The sequence below is a fragment of the Mustela putorius genome, unplaced genomic scaffold, assembly GCF_011764305.1.
Source record: "Mustela putorius furo isolate JIRA1106 unplaced genomic scaffold, ASM1176430v1.1 tig00003858_pilon_pilon_pilon, whole genome shotgun sequence".
Classification (NCBI taxonomy): domain Eukaryota; kingdom Metazoa; phylum Chordata; class Mammalia; order Carnivora; family Mustelidae; genus Mustela; species Mustela putorius.
In genome coordinates, this window is record NW_025422010.1 from 5,396,035 (window position 1) to 5,409,308 (window position 13,274).

The window sequence follows — 13,274 nt, forward strand, 5'->3', positions numbered from 1 at the left end:
TGTAGGTTCCAAAATCTGTACGGCCCTTTAATTGTAAGTAGGAGATCTTTTTTTTTTTTTTTTTTTTTTTTAAAGATTTTATTATGTATTTGACTGACAGAGGTCACAAGCAGGCAGAGAGGCAGGCAGAGAGAGAGGAAGGGAAGCAGGCTTCGCTGCGGAGCAGAGAGCCCGATGCGGGGCTCGATCCCAGGACCCTGGGATCATGACCTGAGCTGAAGGCAGAGGCTTTAACCCACTGAGCCACCCAGGCGCCCCGTAAGTAGGAGATCTTAATGGAAATGGGACAGATGCCAAATCATCTTAGAGTCCATGCCAAAGATGGGAGTGACTAATGGTGCCCTCACTCAGGTAACAGAGCTGCAGCAAGTGAGGAGGGGTTGGGGTCACCTGGCCCACACATTAGGGGAGACGGACCTTTGTACTCTGGCTTTAAAGCATGCTTACTCTATTTGCTAGTGAGGCTTGCTAGAACCTGTGGTGCTTATAGATGCATGGTAACAGTAGCCACAGTATAACTCCAAATGCAGATGGCTTTGTAAACAGGTTAAATTACACAGGAGCTACTATATACAGCTATCTGCAAATACATATACCAGCTTCCTGGTAAGTCCTTTTGAAAGCCTACCTTTCAGTCACCACTATGCTGTGTTAGAATGATTAAAACTGTAGCTTTGGCATGTCTGAGTTTTTAGAAAATTGTGTAAAGTAGGGCAAGTGAGGTTTGTAAAAGCTTAAGTCTGAACAGAAACATGATGTTAAGACAAAGAACTTCACAAGTGCAAAGTTTTTACTTTGGGGCTGCTATTTTAAAACAAACATTCGAATTAGAATCCAAAGCAAAACAGCATAATGAGCAATCTAATTATGATGTTCTAAGGAACAGACTCATTATAGAATGGTATGTGCAAGTGTCATCATGGAGAGTCACAAATCCAGCATCTTATTTCAAGGCTCACTATGAGTGGATCTCTGGAAGAGGATGCCCTGTGTTTCCAAATATTCTCCTAAGGGGGTAGGAAGCAGGTGGCTAGAGGAGTGTGATCAGCGAACAGCCCTGCTGTCTCACAAACAAGATAATAACCAGAGGAAATTGATCAAAGGAAGTCAGAGATTGGAGTTTGGGGTCTCCACAGGCATGTTTTGGCAGCCCCGAAGTACTGTGTCCCCCAGGTTGGGACACAAGGAAGCACAGGCAGAAGAGAGGTCATCATTAAGGAGGGGAGATTTGGGGGTCCATTCACGTCCTGTGCTGAGTGTAAGCCTATCTGGGAAAATGGCGGGTCCAGAACTGGGCCGACCTCTCCCCTGCCAGCAGCCCCTGGATCTTGGAAGGCCCCTTCCAAGAGTGTCATTTCAGCTCCAGATAGGAGGAATAACTCCTACGCATGCTGGCAGCTTCCAGACATCAGTTGTCTGGGTTTTTCTGCCCCAGCACTTCTCCCCAAGTCTTCAGTTTGTTCCTACCCAGGATGTCTGGGAAGATAATCCCAAAGGACAACCCTCCACACTGGAGATTGTTGTCCCCGCTGCCCCTCCTTCTTGGCCGCATCCTGAGCCCCGATTGCCTACTGTGGGAATCTGAACACCTTTGCCGGTCTCCTCTCTCATTACCCACTTCATCCTCTGGGAACAGCTCCCAGGCAAGCTACCTGCATGGAGATTCTCTTCTCAGCTTTTGCTTTCGGGTAACATGGAGACAGTTACCAAGGGGTGCTTGGTATAGATTCCTTGTGGCAGAGGGGGGACAGGGAAAGGGAGCTGTATCTTTGCAGACTCCAGGGTTTACTGAACAGGATCAAGGAAGCATCTCAAGCCCTGAACCCCCTCATTCCTGTGTAGAACTCTCTCCATGAGGAAAGTATACTAGTGTTAGCTTCACTCAGGGATAGCAAGTTTGGGGGATATTCTGTAGTATCTCTTGAATGATTTACTGAATAAGAGATTAGAGAATTTATTCCAGAGCATAGTATGATCTATGAGTAACTATTTGCTGTTTTAAGGAAGAAATTCTTTTCTTATAGCTGTTTTCCTCCTTACACTTTTTACTCTCCTTTCCAAAACAATTTTAAATAAATTAATTCAGGGGTGCCTGGGTGGCTGAGTCGGTTACACATCCAACTCTTAATTTTGGCTCAGGTCGTGGTCTCGGGGTCCTGAGATGGAGCCTCGTGTCAGGCGGGCATGGAGCCTGCTTCAGATTCTCCCTCTCATCCCCCTCCCCCTCTCAATCTCTCAAAAAAATTTTTTTGAAAGTCTGAAATGGGTGTTATTACCAACAATGATTTATATGGCATTTTTAAGATTTCAGTTTCCAAAGTTCACTTGTTTCTGAAGTTCATTACATAGACATGCAAAAGTAACTGCTTTTTGTAACCATGCTCAGTTCACTTATTCCAGTAATTTGGTAGATGGTGTGAGGTTTTGTGCATACGCAGTTATGTTATCTGTGAATCTGTGTATGTAATTAGAGCTTAGAGATACTATTCTAATCTCTCAATGAAGTAAATTTAGAGTTTTTTTGCTACATGATCACAGACTGAGAACCTCTAATGCTGAGGATCTTAAACCTTTGAGGCATCTCTCTCCTGGTTGAACAGTTCCCATTGCTAGAAGTCTTTTTTTTTTTTTAATGTTCAGTTAGCCAGCATATGATACACCATTAGTCTTTAATGTACTGTTTCAATGGTTCATTAGTTGTGTGTAACACCCAGTGCTCACCACCACACAAGCCCTCCTTAATACCCATCACCTGTTTACCCCATCCCCCCACAGCCCTCCCCTCTGAAACCCTCAGTTTGGTTCCTGGAGTGCAGAGTCTTTCATGGTTTGTCTCCCTCTCTGATTTCTGTGCCTTCAGATTTCCCTCCCTTCCTCTGTGGTCCTCCATGCTATTCCTTATGTTCCACTATGAGGGAAACCATCTGATAATTGTTTCTCTGCTTGACTCATTTCACTCAGCAGAATCCCCTCCAGTTCCATCCATGTTGATGCAAATGGCAGGTATTCATCCTCTCTGATGGCTGAGTAATATTTCATTGTATATATGGACCACATCTTCTTTATCCATTCGTCTGATGAAGGGCATCTTGGCTCCTTCCACAGTTTGGCTATTGTGGACCCATTGCTAGAAATCTTGTTCATGTTTTGGGCTCAGCTGGTTTCTGTTTCTCTGACAGCCATCCTAAAACTGGGAGACAGCTACACATCCCTCGGGCACCTCGGCTCAAGTGAAGCCGTTCTCAGTGGTTCCTCCCACGATGAGACCTGTGGACAACACCTGAACATTTCTATGTAGAACCTGGGCTTGAGGAAAGGTTAGCTAAGAAACCCTAAGAATAATGTTTCTTTGGGACTGGATTTTAAAACACATGTCGTTTCCCCCACCCTCACATATGTGCTTTGTTTTTTAAAGATTGCAAAAAAGAAAAACAGGAGACACATGTATATCACTGATTATTTTTAATGATTTTGTGCTATGGTTTGACCACAGCAATAAGAACAAGCAGAAAAAGCTGATTTCATAACTAACAAACAGCACTTAGAGCAACATCTTTCTTTAAAAGTATTGCAATTACAGACCTTAGGCCTAAGAACTACATCACCATTGCTCAGTTAAAAGAGGCAGATACACAACAGTTGGAAATATTTCTCTGTATATAGCTGGGAATTATGTTGAAAGTAAGCACAAATGGCTGTTATAGACTTTAATAACTTCTGGCTATCAGAGCTCACATGAGCTACTGAAAAGCTCGCATACAGTTGTACTTTTTAGTTGGCTTCTTTATAATAAAAATTAAATGAACTAAATGCTATGAATAGTCTTGTACACATTTAAAAATAGCTTTCCAGTAGACAAAGACAATTAGAAAATGTGATTTTTGAAAGCCATGAAATGAAAAATAGCAATATACCAACAAGCACATTAAGGTGAACCAGTATCATTAACAGCAAAGTTTAAGCCTCAGTTCTGTAGAAAGGAAGCAATGGTGTGGGAACACACTTTAGTACCTCTGAGTCTAGAACATTCTCTGATGACACTCATCCTCAAACAGTTCTCCCAAGAGATGGAACCTGGAAGGGTGGGAGTGTTGCTCCTGAGAGCAGAGAGCCTTGACTCCTCATGCCAAACCAGAACCATAAGGAGCCCCCACAGTTCATGAGGGGATCCGAGGGTGGGGGCTGGATGGGACATAGCCTCTCCCCACCAAGATAACTATCTTGTCACGCCTTTTCAGAACAGTGAGAGAAGGGGTGACTTTTCATTCTTCAGCATTAAGAGTTGCATTGTAGAGGTGTTTTCAATGTAAGGATAATCTGTAATCGTCTGCTCTCTGGAGGATAAGGGCATGGTTCTTTTGTGATATTCAAAATCAGAACATAACACCACAGAGCAAAGAAAAAACGTGGATTTTACTAGAATTAATATCCTCTGGTGACACAATAGAGTGGAAATGTGGATCAGATGGGCAAAATTTCACTGCCTTTATGGACAACACTGGAAAGAATGAACATGCCCATGACTCAACTGTGGTTTTGGTGAAGACATGATAGGCTTTTTCCTTTTTTAGTATTAGAATATTTGAAGATAAAGGCAGAGGTCACAAAGGACACTGAGCTGGAAGGATAGATGTGTAAGAGGTGCGAAAGAACAGGCGATGAAAAACATAATCCCTAACGGCTGGCAAATCCTAGCTTATCAAGATCACCCCGAGACACCAACAGGAATGGATAAAAGATTCTTCACTTGACTGACCGATAGCTAGTTCTCTGTGAATGATAACCCAAAACAGAAGTTTTGCTAAGAGTGGGGTCATCTCCTAAGTGGATTTGTTTTTCCTGAGATACTCTTGCCCTACACACGCGTACCTTCATTGGCTCCACAACTTTAGTTTGTCAAAGGAAAAGGCACAGAGAGACTAGGGACACAGATGGCTCTGAAAGCCTCTGTACTGACCAAAGTCCTCTGCTGCTGGCCAATTTCCTGAACTTGGGCATCATTTCTATAATTTTAACAAAGTACGCACTTTTCACTGGGGCCTGACCTCTCCGGTCTTCTACAACGTGAGATATCTTCTCATAAAGCAAATTCAAAAGACACTTTTTTTTTTTTTTCCTGACTCTAACACTGGTCCAACTGAGCCTTACTAAAGAGATGAAAATGAGAAGCATCTAGTGGCAACCAAAAAGCTGTGGGATTCTTTTTGAATTATTTTTTAAAGGGTTTTCACAGCAAAGATGCAACTCTCACTTGCTATACATATGCTGGTCATAAACAGTGGCTTGTTTGTTCAGACTTCTTTCCCTTGTGTTATAATATTGATATTTAATAGGAAAATAAACTACATAGACTTTTATCTGTATGCATCCATTTGCAAATTTCCTTACAAAAGAGGACAAAGCACATAGGCATTCACAAATTCTATGCCATTTCTGTTAAAATCAGTATCTATACATTATATTACAATATTAACAATTTTTTGTTCTACCCATTGGGTAGGATATGTGCATAATATATTCAAGTTATATACAGCACCTTACAAATAAAAAGAGAAGACGGACAACTGAAAAAGCACCATTGTAAGTGAGGCACAACAAAGGTGGGAGCAGAGTGCGGCGGTGGGGGGCTCGGTTCCTGGGTCTGCTGAAGTCAGCAAGAGACCCCGTGGGGGCTTCAAAGCCACCAGCATGCAGAGCTCTTTGGAACGCCAAGGGCGACGCGCCATGCGAGTAGTGCGTCCATTACCCCCCCGCCCCCCGCCCACTGCACACAAACAAGCACACGCAGAGAAAGGGAAGAGGATCAGAGGAAGGCAGCGCTTTCTTAGCAAGGCATTCTGACTCTACACACCAGCTTCCCGATGCAGCTGGTCTGGAAAGGAGCAGCAGCAAACGACCATCTAACCCTGGCAGTCAATTACAAACTTGAACTACGTGAAAGACGCAGTACTTTGGGTAGTAATATCACCTCGGCTGAGATCTTGGTTCCTGAAAAATGTAGGTTATGTCGAGGCAGGAGGATTTTGCAAGGTCCTCTGGCCGGCCTCTGGCAGCTGGCCCCAGTGAGGGGAGCCTGCAAAGCTGCCGAGACTAGCTTTTGTAGTCTGGGGCGAAAGCTATTTCTTCATCTGTGACTTTGGTGGGCACTGGTGGACACCGTGTTGCTCACACTGAGGAGGGGAGATGTGCCAGCCCGTCACCCAATCATGTCATTTTATTTAGGTTCACCAAGGCCAAGGTAATCTGGGTGAACATCAGCAGAATGGAGTCTGCATCTGGCCCTTCCACTAGGATTGGGCCCTGGTAGAGAGGGGAAGTGGCCTTGGGGGGCATGTCACCATACAAAGGCTTGGTGCCAAGCATGGGTCTATGTCTTTAGTCACAGACAAAACCAAAAAGTTAACAAAAACCAAGAGTTCTTCCCAGTTCTCCCCGCTCCTTTTGCATACTGCTGAGCTTTGGAAATCTGAAGAGAAATGAATGGTATATGAGACAATATGCATTTAACGGTGCTGCTTTACATAGCAAACTTCTAGCAGGAGTCCCGGCCTAGCTAACACCAGACGGAAGCTGCAGGCAGGGAGCATGTGGGGGAGCAGCCCCCAGCCTGGCCCCTGAGCACCCCAGCAGGACCCTTCTACAGGCACTCCCTAGTCAGCAAAGCAACTGGATAGATGGTGCAGGAGGGCCCTGTCCAGGGGGGCAACTCTGCTTCTGAGGGGAAGGCTGTGATTTGGCCGGCTTCTTCTAGGTCAGAGCAGTTTTCTAGCAGTGCATGCTGTCTGAGTTCTCATTCTAATGAACATAGAATAAAGGTGAAGAAGATCAAAGGAAGAAGTTCAGAAGCCTAAGGCATGCTCATCTGTGCACCACATTCCTACGCCTAGGCCTTCCAGGCTACTATCAGCCCCTGTCCTCTCCGAAGAGTTTGAGCTAAAATCAGCAGATAAATGTGAAGTCCTCGTGACAGGTCTTTTTAAGTTTTCAATGCTCTCTTCGGCTATCTTGAAATTTCTTAGGGGCTGTGTGTCCACAAGTGTATGTGATGGGGAAAGATGGAGTGCATGCTTGTCAAATTCCTTAACACTAAATTTTGGTCAGGGACACAAAGAACAGAGCAACGTTTACTTAATTACACAGTTTAGGAAAACCTCATTTGTACTAAGGACTGCTTTGGCGACTGAAGAACACAGACCTTCTGAAAAAGCAAATACACCCCTGAAGACTTGTTCCTAGAAATCGGATTCAACATACCCTGGGTTTTATGCTCCTGGAAGTCTGGGGACAGCAGCTGGATGTCACAGCTGTTTCCCAGAGAGCAATATCTCCCCACCCACTGTTCCTTTGAACAATGCAATCCTTTAACACCCTTCTGAAATAATAAACCCACCATGGATTGCCTACATCACAGGCTCCCCATCCAGACCTTCGGATCTCCTAAGCATGTGGGCTTCTTGAAGTTTGGGCCCCCGTACAAGCTGCCTCCTCACATCACCCTTGTCCCTCACCCAGCCAGCAAGGGGGTAATGTGGTATGAATAAGGCAACCACACCTTTCAAGAAGCTGTGGATCTAAATCACCTTTTCCCCATGTCAAAGGAAATGGACTATTAATTCAACTCATGACCTTGGCTTTCAAACTAATTCATCACAGAGGTCCAGCCCCAAAGACCATCAAGTCATGGTTTGCTAGGTCTGTGTCTTTAAATAACTATATAACTCAAAGGGCAATTCTCTAGGGGCCCAATAGGAAGAACCTCTTTTGAAAGACGATTCAAGTTACTGAAATTAAATAATTGCTTTGCCAAATTATTGTGAACATCTGGAAAACATTCATAAACTTAAAAGGTAACTAAGGAATTTACCAGTTTGTGACCATAGCTCATTCTTGCAGTAGGTAGGAAAAGGATTGTGCAACCATTTTGAGGAAGAGCTACAATATGGCGGGTTCACCACTGAGGTTTGGAATGATGATTAAGCTTCTCCTTTTGCATTTGATGGGACACCTAACCTACCCTGAGCCCCCACCTGTGGGGTCCTGACTGGGTCAGGTGCTAACATTCCCTTGCACAGTGAGGTAAGGTTCATGCCAAGGGGATGCCCAGCTTCCTTAAGCACGGGCCTGTAACCCAGTGAGCTGAGCCACAGGAGGGCCTAGGGCACAGGAGAGGCAGGCTCTGGGTCCAGAGAGGAAGTCTGGGTCCAGGCTCCCAGGGATCTGTCCAGTCTCGGGGTCCCAGAGGCAGCCCCAGAACAAAATACGCCTCCAAACAGGGTCTGAGGCCTGAGTGGCAACTGCTGCCCATCTTTTCTCTCTCTCCTTTTAAGAGAGACTAGATCTGTGGAGGTTACTGTGTGAAATGGATGAGTCTAATGGAGATTACAATCCTCAAAACAAAACAAAAACCAGGCACCTACTGACCGAAAGAAGTAGCAGAAAGGAGCCACGGACAGGACTTGCCATTCAGAACATTCTCCAGCTCTTAGCCCACAGCACAAAGTCACCTCCCTGAGAAACCACCCCAGAGACCCACAGACAGACACAAACACACATGTGCCAATTCAGCAATGAAAACCGCAGAGATCAGAGTCACTGAGCTATCATTCCAAATTCACTGTTTTACATGCAGAGGCCAAAGGGGACAAGCCCTCCCATGGCCTGGTGCTGGCCAAACCCACAGGCTGTGGCTGTCACATGGGTCAGATGCTGGCTTCCACACAAGGAAGTTACCTATTCTACATAAGAGCAAATGTTTGTAAATATCACGAATAGTGAAGCTGAGACTAGCGATATTTAAAATGAGCTCTCTGGTTGCATTGAACTACGTGTTGTGCTTTTTCTCCTGTGTGCTTACAGTCACTCCCCCCGCCCTGCACCGTTGGGTAACCACTGGGGGGTTGGGGGCTGAGGAAGCTCTCCCCAGGAGCCAGGATGGGTTCTGAGTACCGCATTCCTCCAAGAGCCCAGTGCCACCAGCAGTGATGGGTAGCGTGTGTGGTCCCCGCCATGTGCTCTCACCCGCTCCAGGGGGCCTCCTGCGTGTGAAGATGCCCCTGGGGGCATCACCTGCACACTGTGGCCAGGTAGGCTGCCCCAGGGGGCCACTGGTGAGAGCCTCTTCCAGAGCCCTGACCAGCCGGCCAGGCCTGAACTGCACTACCTATCTAGAAAAGGAGAGAGAAAACAGAAATACACTGAGAAGTCACATATTCCAACAGTATTAAAAATAACCACCTTGCATTTTAAACAATTTATTGCGTAAAATAATGTATGTATCTGAGTATACTTCATGCTACAGTGAAAAAAAAAAAAACAAAACAAAAAACAAAACAAAACAAAAACCCTCTAAATTACTGAAGAAACTGCTCCGCGGGAGGACGGGCAGGATTGCGTGATACCGGGTACATAAAATGCACATGTCAGGGTCAAAGTTAATCAAATATGCAGCCTAAGACTAGCAGAGGAACTCAGCAAGTCAGAAACGCTGGGATTTAGTCTTTCCTATCTTCCAATCCCAAAGTCTCCAGATGCTTCTGCGATGCACCACTATGTGAGCCAAACTCTTGCAACGGTAATGACCTCCTTGATTTAGGTAAGTTGGCATATGTTAGGCTATATCCCCAAACATCTTTTCTCGCGTGATTATGGGGAACACTCCGGGTATTCCTTGGGCCTAATAATAATCCACAGGTGAGAAGACAACATACAGAACTTCACATAGAACAGTCCCCTCATATATAAACATTTAGATAGTGCAACTTTTAAAAAAAACACATCATCACGACACAAATTAACTCCTTGCATTCGTCTAACTTCTTCACTTTATACCTTGGCACACAAAACAGGGATTTTGAATCATATTTTTAAAACAAAATAAAAGTTCCACACCTTGGGAGAAAAAGCAAACTGGCCGATACTTCCCCACAATAATATATAATAATGCATCCTTTTTTATCAATTCATTATAAAACGGGCCATTCTGGCCTCTTTCTCTGCAAAGTCTCCTTTCATAATTAAATAAATCAAACACCTCTGTGGGTTTTATTTCATGATATCTTCCAAGCATCCCTTTCTCTGTGTTCCCAAGCCCGCCCTTGGTGAAAACCAGCACCCACCCCGTCCTGACGCCTGTCCCCAAATAAACACTGTTCGCGGTCAGACCGGATGGAAGTTTGTATTATTTCAGTCTAGTCTGCTTGCAATTCCCCTGAAAGGAATCAGAAACAAAGACCACGTTTGCACATTTGGTTTTACTTCGTTGTAGCACGTGAAACGGAACAACAGCGTGCCGGGGGGCGGAGGCAGTGCGGCCCTCCTCCCTCCTTGGTTTCTTCCTCCTCCTGCGCCGTCGCGGGGTCAGACTAGGTTCCCGGGCTTCCTGTCTTTGCCCTGGATGGGCAGCACTGTGCCCCCCGAGCTGTCCTGCTGAAACGGCAGTCTGCTCCCTCTGTGGGCGCCGCTGTGCTGGTGATGGAAGAAAGAGGCGCCCGGATAGTGGCCCATCACCTCGCTGTACGTCGGGGGCGGCCCCTCCATCCTCCCGTTACTGCTGCAGGTGCTGGCACTTATCCCCGAGTTGCTGCTCGGCGGACACGGGCCCCCACTGTACGCGGAAATGTCTATCAAATCGCTGTCGAATATGGTTCGGTTGGGCGGGGCCCTCACAGATTCTCGGTTGAGTTCCCTCTGCTGTTCAGGGTCCCTGAGCTGCAGGGCGCAGGGCCCCTGGTAAGGAGGCGGCTCCTCCCCGTCAGATAGGGAGATGGTGGGCGGAAGGTCGATCTCATGCTGCACGTAGGGGTAGGTGGGCTGGAAACGGCTGAACCGGTCCCTCTGGATAAAGGATGGGGCCGTAAACCTGTCCCTGGACCTCGGGGCATACATGATCTGCAAGGGAAGGACGACAGGGTTGAAGACATCCGTGGCACAATGACCACGAACCTGAGGGTATCAAGGAAATTCATGCACGGTCTGTGTTCTCAGCAGTTCGAAGACTTTTCACGCAGTCCTCAAAACAGGAAACGATGGGAATCGACGATTTCGGGGGTGGGGGTGGGGGTGGGAGGTAGTTTTCTTATTCCTTGTGACTTACACCACTCACCTTGCCAAACTACAGGTAATCTAGGATGGCTCAACAGTGGAGCCAGTGGTTAACTGAAAATTTGGGTTTGATGGGAGTTACCGTGAACGCTATGTAAACATTTTCTGCTGGTTCCAGTGGAGTTCAACAGCAATTTCCGGCGTTCAGTAAACAGGAATGACGCGGAAGAATGCTATGGGGGTGGCACGGCAGTCCTGTCCACCAGGGGACAGCTCTGGGCCCCCACACCTTCACCTGGAGCGAAAGGACCCCACTACCCACTCCCTCACCTATGGCTCAGAAGAATGGGGGCCCTCAGAGTTTTCATGTAAATCTAAGTATAATCACAACATATATAGGAGCATGTTGTTCTATCCATCATTAAGAAAATACAAAACAAGTGAGTTCTTTTTCCTTCTAGTTTCTAGACTTTTCCGGTTGTTTCATTCTGGATGAAAGTTTCCTGTAGTTACTTTTAGTAACTGACATGAAGAACATTTTGTACTCCAAAGTAAATACAATTACAGATTTGTTTTCCCAAAATGAATCCAAGTACTACTCTTCTTACATAATGCTCTCACCTATTCCACCAACCAGATTTCTTCTAGAGGAAAGACATGTATACAGATATAAAGATCTGTATCTCCACTGACTTCTTTCACACTGTAGTTTTCACTGATGGGCAAATCTATTGTTCTTTTAAAAATCATATTATGAAAGTTGGAGATGCATTTATAAACTATGCCCACATCTGCCAAGCCTCATTATTAGCAGCTTATGAAATCAGGTAAAGATCAGTGATTCTCAACCTGATTTCTCTAAGGAGCTTCAGACTAGCACAAATCATCTCTAGGACATTTTAGAGAAAAACTTCTCCTCACTTTTTTAACCAAAGTTACAGCTTGTGCCTTGATCGAAATGTGTTATTTCTTAATCTGTGCTGTAATACACTTAGTCTTTCCATCAATGTTCTCGAATGGTTATTCCCCACCTCCCCTCCCCTCACATGGGTGCAATAGCTACGTCCCACAGCCCACCCCCCAACCCCTACCCAACTCCTTACCTCTGAGGCCCCTGGCCGAGGCCCGGAGCTGTCTGAAGGCCACAGGCGCCCTTCCTGGCAGTGGGGGGACAAGAGACATCACAAGAAACAGTATTAGTCTCATGCAACAGCACCCAAAATCAAGGGATCACATTCCTCTTTGACAGCAGCAGACCTGTTTAAAACATGGAGTGACAAAGAACTGGTCCCTTTCACACCGAACACCTAAACAGAGAACTGTGATCACAAGGAAAAGTTGGAAGGTTTTGGTCTCAGCCATAATGGATTGAAAACAGATCTGAAATCAGGTATCTTCCAAACTCTACACCTGTGTGTTTGCAATACATTCAAAATGTCCTCAAAAGTGGACACCCGGGTCACCACCTGGATCTGGGTCAGGTCTGGGTGAATCCAAGCTCTTATTTGGAGGCCTGCCCCTCACAATGGGCACTAGCTGCCATGGGCCGGCCACCAGATAACACCATTCTGGAATGCAACCAGCTTTGCCCTAAGCAGCAGCAGCAGCAGGAGAAGGAGAAGGAGAAGGAGAAGGAGAAGGAGAAGAAGAAGAAGGAAAGCCAACACTGGTTGGCTTTCAGACCAAAAACTGAGTTTCCCAAAGCCCAAATGCCCTTCAAGTGTCTTGTAACGAATTTTTTCTTGAGTTCATGTACTCATAAGGCAGAGGTAACAGGACATCTTGTTGTTTAATATCTTTTTCAAAAATGTTTGACCAGACCAACGAGGTGATGTGCAAACAGTGTACGTGATTAAGGGTCATTTCTAGCACCATGAATTTGTTTACAAGGCATCTCAGTATGCCATCCCTTTTGAACCGCAATTGTTGGCTCTTAGCAAGTGTCTGCTGGGCTATTTATTAGCTTAAGGCCTGTTACTATAAGAAAGAGAATAAGAACAATTGAGTTGTTCTTGTTGGTGGTGGTGGTGGGAAGAGATGCTTATATTTTTGGATTCCTAGGAATGTGCACACGTGACCTTGTGCTATCACTGAGCCTCCTGAAACCTAAGAACACCCATGAGATGACCTTCCAGGTAAAACACCCCTACGTCTTTGGACGCAAAGGCCAACCCTCTCTTGCTCTCTTCTGTAGGCCAGAATTCGAATACAAACACTCCTTTTGCAGCTAAACA

The 13,274-nt window shown here is 45.7% G+C and overlaps 1 protein-coding gene across 9 annotated transcripts in view; it reads right to left on the reverse strand.

Moving 5' to 3' along the window:
- Nucleotides 1-3,445: 3,445 nt before the first annotated feature.
- The window catches only part of LDLRAD4 (low density lipoprotein receptor class A domain containing 4), a 417,410-nt gene continuing 407,581 nt past the window's right edge, over nt 3,446-13,274 (reverse strand). For all 9 annotated transcript variants that reach the window (XM_045065346.1, XM_045065345.1, XM_013051373.2 and 6 more), the window contains 2 exons: nt 12,144-12,197; nt 3,446-10,887 (listed from right to left, as the gene is read on the reverse strand). In XM_045065346.1, the coding sequence (XP_044921281.1) occupies nt 10,357-10,887; nt 12,144-12,197 (585 nt within the window). In that variant the 3' untranslated portion in view covers nt 3,446-10,356. The remainder of the gene's footprint in view (nt 10,888-12,143; nt 12,198-13,274) is intronic.